At 40.7% G+C, this 13,018-nt stretch overlaps 1 protein-coding gene across 2 annotated transcripts in view; it reads right to left on the bottom strand.

Moving 5' to 3' along the window:
* Positions 1–13,018, bottom strand: part of igsf9bb (immunoglobulin superfamily, member 9Bb) — a 188,267-nt gene that overhangs the window by 69,509 nt on the left and 105,740 nt on the right. For both annotated transcript variants that reach the window (XM_024013614.2, XM_024013615.2), the window contains exon 7: positions 6,885–7,030. In XM_024013614.2, the coding sequence (XP_023869382.1) occupies positions 6,885–7,030 (146 nt within the window). The remainder of the gene's footprint in view (positions 1–6,884; positions 7,031–13,018) is intronic.

The following is a 13,018-nucleotide window of genomic DNA, read 5'->3' as shown; positions in this document are numbered from 1 at the left end:
TAGATTACAGCCTTATTCTAAAATTTATTAAATCGTTTCCCCCCCCTCATCAATCTACACACAACACCCCATATTGACAAAGCAAAAACAGGTTTTAGAAATTGTATTACATTTTTTTTTGAAATATCACATTTACATATGTATTCAGACCCTTTACTCAGTGCTTTGCTGAAGCAACTTTGGCATTGACTACAACCTCGAGTCTTCATGGGTATGATGTTACAAGCTTGGCACACCTGTATTTGGGGAGTTTTTCCCGTTCGTCTCTGCAGATCCTCTCAAGCTCTCTCAGGTTGGATAGGGAGCATCACTGCACAGCTATTTGCAGGTCTCTTCAGAGATGTTCGATCGGGTTCAAGTCCGGGATCTGGCTGGGCCACTCAAGGACATTCAGAGACTTGTCCCGAAGCCACTCCTGTGTTGTCTTGGCTGTGTGCTTAGGGTCGTTATCCTGTTGGAAGATGAACCTTCACCCCAGTCTGAGATCCTGAGCGCTCTGGAATAGGTTTTCATAGAGGATCTCTGTGCACGTTGCTCRGTTCATCTTTCCCTCGATCCTGACTAGTCTCCCTGCTGCAGAAAAACACCCCACAGCATGATTCTCCCACAACCACGCTTCACCGTATGGATGGTGCCAGGTTTCCTCCAGACGTGACGCTTGGCATTCAGGCCAAAGAGCTCAATCTTGGTTTCATCAGACCAGAGAATTTTGTTTCTCATGGTCTGAGAGTCCTTTAGGCGCCTTTAGGCAAACTCCAAGCAGTGTGTCATGTGCCTTTTACTGAGGAGTGGCCCTAAGGTTCTTCTCCCCCGATTTATCAGTTTGGCAGGGCGACCAGCTCTGAGAAGAGTCTTGGTGGTTCCAAACTACTTCCATTCAAGAATGATGGAGGTCACTGTGTTCTTGAGGACCTTCAATGCGGCAGACATTTTTGGGACCCTTCCCCAGATCTGTGCTTCGACACAATATTTTCTCAGAGCTCTACAGACAKMTCCTTCGACCTCATGGATTGGTTTTTGCTCTGACATGCACTGTCAACTGTGGGACCTTATATAGACAGGTGTGTGCCTTTCCAAATCATGTCCAATCAATTGAARTTACCACAGGTGGACTRRAATCAAGTTGTAGAAACATCTCAAGGATGGTCAATGGAAACAGGATGCACCTGAGCTKAATTTCGAGTCTCATAGCAAAGGGTCTGAGAATACTATTTCTGTTTTTTATTTGTAATACATTTGCAAAAATTTAGACAAACCTGTTTTCGCTTTGTCATTATGGGGTATTGTYTGTAGATTGATGAGGAAATTAATGTATGTAATACATTTTAGAGTAAAGCTGAAAGGTTCAGGGGTCTAAATACTTTCTGAATGCACTGTATCTTAATGTCTTTGACGTGTTGTCTTGCAGTATTACTTAACGGCCTTGCTGCAAACAGAATGGTTGATTTGGAGTGGATTCTTTTTAACACAGTGGATTCTTTAAATTTTGTCATGAAGGCCAGTAATGTGAAGTGCATGCAATGTTGTTGATCCCTTTGCAATTTCAAGTATTGTGGTGGCAGCATTATGTTATGGGTATGCTTGTCATCGGCAGGGAGTGGAGAGTTTGTTAGGATAAAAATGATATGAAAGTCTTCTGAAAACCTAAGCCTGGGATAGAGTTTTTTTTTCTGCAGGACAATAACATAAATMTCAATGCCAAAGACACACCAGAATGGCTTTCCAAGAGGTGTTAAGTGTTCCTGAATGGTCCAGTCTCAGTCCGGAATTAAATATGCTTGAAAATCAGAAACAAGGTATGAATACTGTCTATCAATGATTCCCAACCAAGTTTATTGAGCTTGAGGAATTTCGACAAAAACAATGGATATTTGTAGTCCTAAGAGTTGTGCAAAGTTGGTAGAATCTTGTTAAAAATTATTCACAGCTGTAATGGTTGTCAAAGGTACTTCCACCAAAAATGTTCTCTGGGGTGTGAAGACATATGCAATCTAGACATCGATGTTTTTTTAAATTGTTTAATCCCTTTTTAGATTTTAAGGCAGCCAAACGAGAAACCTGTGAAAGGGGTGTGTAGACTTTCACTAACGGCTGTACATCACCACGCCCCCAGAAACCAGAGAGCCACACTATACACCTACTATAATCACACTATACACCTACTATAATCACACTATACACCTACTACGCACCCCTAATTGTCAACAATCGCTCAGCAGTCCGTTAGCTGTCAAAGACCTCAGTGGCAGGCAGAAGACAAGAATATCATTCAAATTCTAAAAATAGAACAGCATTGGCTAGCTAGAAATGTCTCTGCCTCTCTGCATTCTGGCTCAGGCAGTGACTTGCTTTGGGAAATCGGTCGCTACTTGAGAGAAAAAAGCTCCCTCTCTCTCTGCAGCCTGTGTCAAAAAAGTGTCTGGTCTCTGAAAGCGATGATGTAATGCTCGCTACCCTCCCTCCTGACTGGTGCTGCCTGCCCCTCCTGCCCTTCCTCAGGCGCATGAGAAAATAAATATCCAATTTGGAGCCGGAGAGGAGGAGAGAGTGGGGGAATGCAAAATGTCTGTTGCCTTGGCTACCCAAACGAGTCATCACTACCCGCAGACGCGGGGCCACATTTCTCGCCGGTGGATGGATATTACTGGTGCTCAACGCTCATCCCTGCCTCCATTAATTTGGAATACAATATAGCTGATTTACCTCAGGGGAATGACTAGGCTGGCGTACTTGAAAGTCACGACTCATAAATGAAAGGCGGGCTGCGAATAATATCGATTAATCAATGCCAGTGTGACCGAAAACTAAATAGAGCGTATCATGCTAGGAGAATATTGCTGAATGTGAAAGTGACTCGAGTGACCTGGAAGAAGAGTGACTTCAAGGTCACAGTTTCAATTCTAACCCGCACGGCTCCCGGCATTGGTGTGCGTGTGTTGGGGTTAAGAGACACAGAGTGTGTGTAGTGGTTGGATGGGATCAGGGTTGGGGCTAATATGCCCGCTTGCCCGAGCTTGGGTGGGCTGGAATTGGCTTGGAGTCCAATGTAACCTCCAATCAATTACACAGTGCAGTGGATAGAGAGAGAGGGTTTCTATCTAACTTATTCTATACCACGGCCAGATATAGTGCCATATTTCCTGTATTCAGATTCAAAAGGCTTTAGCTTACATCAAATGTACATACAGTAAGATGGAAAATTGTCTTTGGCTTGTTGAGAGCTTGGGACTGACTATAAGGTTCTATCTGCAAAAAGATGATTCTGAGATAATTGGACTTAAAGTTCCAAACCCGTATTGGTTTGAATGGTATCAGCCAGCGGCATAACTTAAACTGGGGATAGGGGGGGAGCTGAGCATTAGGTCAGTGTGTATGAGTTGCGCTCTTTGTAAAAGCAAACAGAGCAGAAAATGGCTGATGTACAGTTGCAGTCGGAAGTTTACATACACTTAGGTTGGAGTCATTAAAACTCGTTCTTCAACCACTCCACCAATTTCTTGTTAGCAAACTACAGTTTTGGCAAGTCGGTAAGGACATCTACTTTGTGCATGACACAAGTAATATTTCCAACAGATTATTTCACTCATAATCCATTGTATCACAATTCCAGTGGGTCAGAAGTTTACATACACTAAGCTGACTGTGCCTTTCAACAGCTTGGAAAATTCCAGAAAATTATGTAATGGCTTTAGAAGCCTCTGATAGGCTAATTTACATCATTTGAGTCAATTGGAGATGTACCTGTGGATGTATTTCAAGGCCTACATTCAAACTCAGTGCCTCTTTGCTTGACATCATGGGAAAATCTAAAGAAATTGTATTCCTCCACAAGTCTGGTTCATCTTTGGGAGCAATTTCCAAACACCTGAAGGTACCACGTTCATCTGTACAAACAATAGTACGCAAGTATAAACACCATGGGACCACACAGCCGTCATACCTCTCAGGAAGGAGACGCGCTCTCTCTGCTAGAGATTAACGTACTTTGGTGTGAAAAGTGCAAATCAATCCGAGAACAACAGCAAAGGACCTTGTGAAGATGCTGCAGGAAACAGGTACAAAAGTATCTATTTCCACAGTAAAACGAGTCCTACATGGACATAACCTGAAAGGCCGCTCAGCAAGGAAGAAGCCACTGCTCCAAAACAGCCATAAAAAATCCAGACTATGGTTTGCAACTGCACATGGGGACAAAGATCATACTTTTTGGAGAAATGTCCTCTGATCTGATGAAACAAAAATAGAAGGTATTGTAGTGGCCATCACAAAGCCCTGACCTCAATCGCATAGAACATTTGTGGGCAGAAATGAAAAAGTGTGTGCGAGCAAGGAGGCCAACAAACCTGACTCAGTTACACCAGCTCTGTCAGGAGGAATGGGCCAAAATTCACCCAACTTATTGTGGGAAGCTTGTGGAAGGCTACCCGAAACGTTTCACCCAAGTTAAACAATTTAAAGGCAACGCTACCAAATACTAATTGAGTGTATGTAAACTTCTGAGCTGAAATAAATCAACAATTCTCTCTACTATTATTATGACATTTCACATTCTTAAAATAAAGTGGTGATCCTAACTGACCTAAGACAGGGCATTTTTACTCGGATTAAATGTCAGGAATTGTGAAAACTGAGTTTAAATGTATTTGGCTAAGGTGTATGTAAACTTCCGACTTCAACTGTATATCGGGTGGCTATGGAGAAAGATGATGGGGAGTAAAGTGAGAATGACATGGCTTGGGAACACCTCTTGGATCCTGTAGTCTGACGGGGAAGACTGGGTGAAAGCATGAGGAAGCTTTTTTTAGAGCATTCATTTTTGCCAACCAAAAGTATCCTGAAGACATAGTCAGGCTAAGACAGAGTGGGAATTGTCATGTTTTCAAACTTTGGGTTGTCATGCATATACAATTATGCATAGCTTATCACATTGTTAATACTGTTATGTTTTGTGTGTCTTTTTGTTGCTTTCCAAGTCTTATGCTATCACTCTTTTAGGAACCAGAAGGAGAAAGTGGAGAAACAAAAAGTGTTCCATCTGACATGGAACAAGACAGCAGATTCAGCTGGAATGGCATTTTGTTGTGTGATGAGAGATGGAAATAAAAGTGTGTATGATGTGATCATAGTACAGAGGCCATAAGTCTCTGAGTTTGTAAACCTCACGTTGAATGTTTGTTATCATTGTTTGTTCATTTATAAGCATTTGTTAGTTTTTTWAATTCATGTTTTATTATCATCGTTTGTCCATTTAGAAGTAATTTCCAAGTTCATATAAATTGAACATTAGYARGCTATTGTTCAAGAGGATGGACTGTTGGATTCAGGCTAAACTTCGAKCATTGAGATATTAAATACATGATTGGTCAGAAGCATAGAATATAAGGAGTGAAAAAYACTGGGTTTTAATGTCAGAAGTTAATGSTTTTCTGTGGAAAGCCAGATGGCTTAGGAATGTGTTGGGTGGAMATCTTGGAAACTAACAATGCCACTGAGGGAGACTGGGTAATGTATAACGTTTACAGTTTACATTGTCAGGATATGTTATTGTTAMCCATCAGGGATCCTCTGGGAGGAGAAGAGAGACAGTCTMGTATCAATAACCATGACAGCCTTGAGTTGGGGAYGAGTGAGCACTTTGGGGTACAGGTCAGGTTAGATGAAGTGAGGAAGAACAGATATCACTAAGGTTCTGTCTAGCAACAGAGATGCATTGGATGTTCAGTTCTGGAGGAGACTCAACCTAGGAGAAAAGGTTAAATATCAGTGCACGTGTGAATACATTTTTTTTTGTCTGAATTATAGCTGTAACGACCCTTTGGGAAGAATTAAACTTGGTTAAGCTTCTCTAGTGTTGGTGAGTTATATACTCTGAAAAATTAGAACCTAACAGGGCAACCCAGCTTTATTGTGTGCAAGTAAAAAGTGCTCCACAGTACCATTAGTCCTATGATATGAATTATAAGGAGGATTTGCTGTTTCTGTTTGTTAATGTATATTTGAGGTGTATGTGGTTTTTCTTTTGTTTTGTGTTTCCAAACCTTTCCCTTGTGAATGAAAATAAATAAATATGTGAACTGGGAAGGAAATTGTGTTAGGAGAGAGTTGAGTTATTGACTAGACTGGTGGGGGTCGGATATGCAGGCGGCTCGAGCTGGCTGAAATTTGATATAGAGGATGTCTTAATAAACAATCACAAGTCTTTGTATTTTTTCAAGAGTTCTTATTTTGTTAGGATATTGGTTAGGTGCAACAATATTTATTATTGAATTACCTTTGATCTAGTTCAGTCTTAATAATCACTTAAACATATTTAATAATGATCTCTTACCTAGCTTGATGACTTTGGGCATTTTTTGCTATCTTTTTGTTCTAAATTCGAGACGGCATATTGAATTATGTAAAAATGCAGGAAATTAGCTTTAGATGCCCAACCAGACCCCCGGCGGGTTATGCCCCCCCCCCACATCTAAACCCAAAATGATAAGCAATTTTTTTCTTGTATTATTTTGCACAGAACATGATTTGGGGTATTTAGACTACTATATAGGTAGAGAACATTGAACAGAACAAGGCTATGTCAATAACAACATTAGGGTGGTTAGGTAAAGTATAACACTCATTAAGTAGAGCAGGACAGCATCAGCAGGACTGAGTGTACTCAGTTGCAGTGGGACCGCTCTACAGCACAGCTGCAGGTTTAAGTTGCTATTATAGGTACAGATCTAGAATCAGTCAATGTCCTTTGTATGGCTGATGAGCAGAATTAGGTATGTTCGTTAGGATGGATCTTGCTGTAGTGTACACCCAGTAGCTCTGTGTATTCTAATGAACACAAGTACATAAGGGGTAGGGGTTGACTGTAGAGGATATGGCCAGACACTCACATTGCACTGTGAGCTGGGCCCAGGCGGACGGGGGCTGGCCCAGGCTGTTGCTGGGGCTGCAGGTGAATCTCCCAGCATCTTCAGGCTTCACGCCGCCGATGATGAGCGAGCCGTCCACCAAAATACTGACTCTGTCCCTCAGGCCACTGCAGAGGAGGGAGGGAAGAGCATCAATAGAGCCTGTAACCACTTCCACAAGTACAATTTTCACTTTATCATGCATTCACGGCAATGGGAGATTAGGTGAAAATTCKATTTAAGTGGAAGTTAAGATATACCCAAATAGCTAGGTTTCCATCCAATTGGCGACAGATTTAACCTGACTATTATAAAATATGCATAAAAACAATATGCACATTTTCCTACCAGAGGTGTGTTTCCATCAAACTGACTTGTTAGGGATATAAATGTGATGACTGGTGCACATAAAAAACACTTTTGCGCTTAATTCCCATGTACTGAATACAAAAAACAGAAGTTCAATGTGTTTGTGTTGCATTTTCATCTCTACAGATGGTTTTGTCATAAAACCGTTTTCTCTCTAGACAAGTGTTTGCTGATAAAGTTGACAGGGTAGGTTATACGATGAGATATGAATAAGAGCAAGATCATTTTACCTGATAATTGGCAGCCAAGCACCAATCATCATGTCACCAGCATTCAGGAAATTTGAATGATCATCGTGCACTTAACCACCATTTGAAGTTCATCATAACTTATTTAATCTACCCATAAACTCAATGCTTTTCCAAGTCATGATGGTAGTCCTACAACGTAACATCGCGCTACTCCACGTTTACTTCGATATGATGGTAATTATATCAATATTTGCACATTAAGGCGTTTCCACCAAAATTGTCGCATAATCAATTTCAAAGACAAAATAATTATCCACCCTTGCGTATTTTGTTTTGTCGAAATAAGGACATTTTACCAATAATTCCTGGTTTCCATCAGGCCTGTCGTGAATCTTTTCATGCGGCAGCCATCTGGTAAATTCATTAGCATGAAATGGTTGGATGGAAACCTGGCTAATGACTAAGACAGATGTGTGAAAAATAATTAAAAAAATAACACCGAACAGTGAGGATGAAATTATGTGKCTCCACTCACAATGCTTCATCAGTACAGTTCCCAGGTGGCATAGCTTGTTGAATCATTTTCAAATATCATTGCGCATTAATACTATTTTCTCAACTTCCCCGTGCTACAATAACAGAGAAACCGTCTCCTTATAGCCAACTGAGGGTTCTTCCATTGTCTCTCCTCGCTCCTCATCTCCCTTCCACTTAGGAAGTTCCTTCTCTGGGAGTGTGAGGGTTGAAAAAGCCCATAAGATCCTATTTTGTTCTATAGAGTGTACAGGCCACGCATGAGTGGATGTGGGATGGCTGGGGGCTCAGTAGGTGGCCCATAATCACAGCTAGTGGAGCGTGGAATGACACAAGCACTGTGTCACTAGATATTCCTGTCTCTCGGGACAAGAGGTGGTGGTGGTGAGGGGGGTCTTCTATCAAGTTGCAAGTTTTATTAGCCGTATCATATGTACAGGATACACATGGTATAAACTGTCCAACTAAATGCTTACTTGCAGGTTCCTTCTCGACAATGCAACAACAATAAGAAATAAMAAAAGATAAGAATACGAAAACATAGAGTAAATAGCTGAGTAGAATTGAATAAACATTTTAGCATCAGTGGAATACAGGAAGGCACAATATATATTCCAATATTTACACATGTATCAGGGAAGGTGGGATTGGGAGGGGAAGCGTTTAAATTGTGCAGTATTAGCAATAGCAAATAAGAGTCTGGTAGCAGCAGTTGTGATGTGTGTGGCATAAATGTTCAGTTCCTTCAGAAAGTATTCATAACCATTGACTTATTCCACATTTTGTTGTGTTACAGCCTGAACTCAAAATGGATTATAAAGAAATCTCACTTATCTACACACAATATCCCATAATGAAAGTGAAAACATGTTTTTAGACACTTGCAAATCACACCCGATTCAATACATGTTATAATCATTGTTGGCAGCGATTACKGCTGTGAGTTTTTCTGGGTAAGTCTCAAAGAGCTTTGCACACCTGGATTTTGATTTTTTTTTCAAGCTCTGTCAATATGGTTGTTAATCATTGCTAGACAGCCATTTTCAAGTCTTGCCATCGATTTTCAAGACGATTTTATTTCAAAACTGGAACTAGGCCACTCAGGAACATTCAATGTCGTATTGGTAAGCAACTCCAGTGTATATTTGTGTTTTAGGTTATTGTCCTGCTGAAAGGTGAATTCATCATTCCCAGTCTCTGATGGAAAGCAGACAACCAGGTTTTTCTCTAGGACTTTGCCTGTGCTTAGCGCCATTACGTAAAAAAAAWAAAATCCTTGACGACTACAAGCATACCAATAACATTATGCAGCCACCACTATGCTTGAAAATATGGATAGTGGCACTCAGTAATGTGTTGTATTGAATTTGCCCCAAACATAACACTTACGGACATAAAGTTAATTGCTTTGCCACAATGTTTGCAGTATTTCTTTAGTGCCTTGTTGCAAACAGGATTCATGTTTTGGAATATTTGTTATTCTGTACAGGCTTCCTTCTTTTCATTCTGTCATTTAGGTTAGTATTGTGGAGTAACTACAATGTTGTTGATCCATCCTCCGTTTTCTCCTATCACAGGCATTAAACTCTGTAACTTTTTAAAATTCACCATTGGCCTCATGGTGAAATCGCTGAGCGGTTTCCTTCCTTTCCGGCAACTGAGTTAGGAATGGTGCCTGTATCTTTGTAGTGACTGGGTGTATTGATACACCATCCAAAGTGTAATTAATGGTCAAAGGGATATTCAATGTCTGCTTCTTTTTTTACCCATCTACCAATAGGTGCTCTTCTTTGCGAGGCATTGGAAAACCTCCCGGGACTCTGTGGTTGAATCTGTGTTTGAAATTCACTGCTCGACAGAGGGACCTTACAGATAATTATATTTGTGGGGTCCAGAGATGAGGTAGTCATTCAAAAATTGTGTTAAACACTATTATTGCATGCTAGTTATTATGGGACATGTTAAGCAAATGTTTATTCCTGAACTTATTTAGGCTTGCAAGAACAAAGGGTTTGAATTCTTATTGAGTCAAGACAATTCAGTTTTTCATTAATTTGTAAAAATGTCTAAAAACAATATTATGGGGTATTGTGTGTAAGCCAGTGACAAACTCTAAAATGTAGAAAAAGTCAACGGGTGTGAATACTTTCTGAAGGCACTGTGTGTGTGTGTGTGTGTGTGTGTGTGTGTGTGTGTGTGTGTAGAGCCAGTATGTTGTTCTACTTTTTTCTATCTCCATCTTTATCTGCTCACTGTATTTCTGTCTACATTATGGTGACGCCGTCCAATCCTCTTCCACCTTCCCTGACAGAGAAAATAAGAGAGTCAATCTTCCTTCTCTTGTGTCGCTCTACCTCCTTCCTAGAGCTGGGCGATATAGACAGAAACAATTTAGCGATAAATTGACCCATTCTTCTGCGATAACGATAAATCAGCGCTAAATGACATGAAATACTTTTTTTCGCGAGGTGCTAGAGCTGAAAGTTACTTTACATTTTCAGCAGGGCTCTAGACAATCTTTTTCRAGTGCCAAGTAAAACAACTGAGATGGTAGCCTACGATTCAAAAAGTAAGCTATTTCATCAAACATATCCAGCAAATGCTTGATTGATATTTTGGTAGGCAACCTGTCAAAATAGGATGCAGAATGATCAGATTTCTTTTTGGCTCTTCAGAGAATTTGCACACATCTTTGTGCATAATGGCCTACAGGTTATATTATTCACCAGCTGAGGAAGTGAGAACTCAAAACACTAAGCTATGTTGCTAACTCTAAATATGATAGTGTTGTTAGATAGCCATGTAGGCAAATTGATTAATCTATCAGTAAATGTAGGCTAATGTCCTACAAAAACTTTCCAACACTAGGCCTAGGCTACTTGATATACTGTAGGCCTATTCACTACAAATGGCGCGCTCCGCTCGGCTCAAAACCATACTAACCACAGCCTACTCCGGTTGTAAAGTGGTGCATTGAACATGAGAAATACATGACATACTCACAGAAAGCTTTGACTCTCCTCTCTGTAACTAAAACAACAGTAGTTGCTTTAAAAAATTWAAAAAATCCCCGCAATAGCATTTTGAGCAACGGTCATATGCTTGAGCTCTCCCTCCTCCACGTGCACATTTGGAAGAGAGAGTGAGAGTCAGCAGCCCACAGCAAAACAGGGACAGGCAGATACTTTCGTAGCAGGAATCAACATAATGCATAGGCTATTACTATTGACCAAATAATGGTTTTAGAACAATCTACAGGAACGTTGTATAGCAAAATCACCGAAAATGACAGAAGTAAGCTAAATGCTTTGGTAAGAGGAAGGGAATGCTAGTGTCAGTACTTTTCAGTTTATCGTCCCATCTCTACTCCTTCCCGACCTCCCTCCACTTCAGTCTAACTAGTTTCCCTCTGACATTCTCCCCCCACTCCCTACTTTGCTTACATAAGCTACACTGGGCATGTCCCTCTTTACCTTTCTCTCTTTCAATATTTTTCAATACCTCTCTTCTCCCTAACACCCCCCCCCCATCCTTATTCCCTACCTACTAGATCAGGGGGTACCAGCGCTTAGGCTGTAAGGGGACACCCCACCCAGGAATTGATCTCTGATGTGGAGCAAAACAAATAACCTAGTCGAAACATTGGGTGTTTATGTGCTGGCTCCAAATAAATGAAAATTCGAAGCATATACCTTTTATATTCTGTGTGCGCTTTTCCCTGTGGATATATTTTTGCTAAGCGTCTGGGCCCATCCCCTAAGCATGGTGGATCTGAAGAAACTGAATGAAAGTGTTCCAGTGTATGCGCTATTGAAGACTACTACTTCTAGCCTTCTGTCCTAGCGAGAAGACACATTGAGCGAGGTGCATGTAGGGGAAACGGCATTATCAAGTATTGATGGCTAGCTTCCCTTGCATTTAAGCTTTTCTGTTCGACACTATTTCAGGCACTGCTGGTGTTATGCCACTGCATCATCACTTCATGTGAAGAGGAAGAAAAGCACAATAACGCGGGTAAGAACTCATAACACTTTCTCTGTGTAAGGGTCTCAAATGAGAGAACTTGAATGCGTTGCTCATTCTATATTTATTGTGTATGTGAGTTAGGGCAGGATTTTATTTCAGAGTACTTCAATGTCTCTCAAATGTTACTGCGTGCCTGCACAAGTAGGACAATGATGACCAAGCACACTAATGTATACATGGACCCATAAATGTAAGCTACTGTATTGGAGGATGTCCACATTGACATGACAACAACACATTTTGACATATCCTTATAGAGTTTTGAACGCAGTCCATGAATGGTTGCTGCTGTTCCTTGTTGTGCTAGCTATGGAACATGTTTAAAATAAACTGTCAACTACATTTTCTTTGTCTGAAGCACTTTGTGATAGACAATGAAGATGTCATGGCCTGTAGCAGGAGATGTGCCTATCCTGGAAGATCTTTTAGTGGAACACACACAAACACTGGAAGAACTTGTCCCGATTTATGTTTTTAAATCATTGATGAAAGATTTTGAGGCTGATTCCCTGACCTGTGAATGTTTTCAATTTGCTGTTTTATGATTTTGTTATACTCTTGTGAATTCTGTGTTTTTTTACTAGATTACCTGTAGTTTTTCATGTTGTCTGTCTGTAATTGTGTAATGACTAGGTGCTGTCTATCTTGGCCAGGACGCTCTTGTAAAAGAGATTTCAAATATCAATGAGCCCTTCCTGGTTAAATAAAGGTAAAAAATGTAAAACACACACACACACATCACTTGAATATGGTCAGACAGTGATGGGCCCAATCAGATTACAGGCTCTTGTTCAAGACCCTGTGCCCTGAGGTTCACGCATGCACGCTAAACGCATGCATGGATGCGTGCATGCACACACGCACACACACACACGCACACACACACACATTATATCCCTGACATAATCTCCTCAATATATTCTACATTAGACAAAATGCCACAAAATAGTCCACATTACAAACAATTATGAAAGTGGTGGGATGGTACAGAATATA

This window comes from Salvelinus sp. IW2-2015, linkage group LG20 (assembly GCF_002910315.2).
Source record: "Salvelinus sp. IW2-2015 linkage group LG20, ASM291031v2, whole genome shotgun sequence".
In the NCBI taxonomy this organism is placed as follows: Eukaryota; Metazoa; Chordata; class Actinopteri; order Salmoniformes; family Salmonidae; genus Salvelinus; species Salvelinus sp. IW2-2015.
This window is presented reverse-complemented; position numbering and strand designations above follow the sequence as displayed.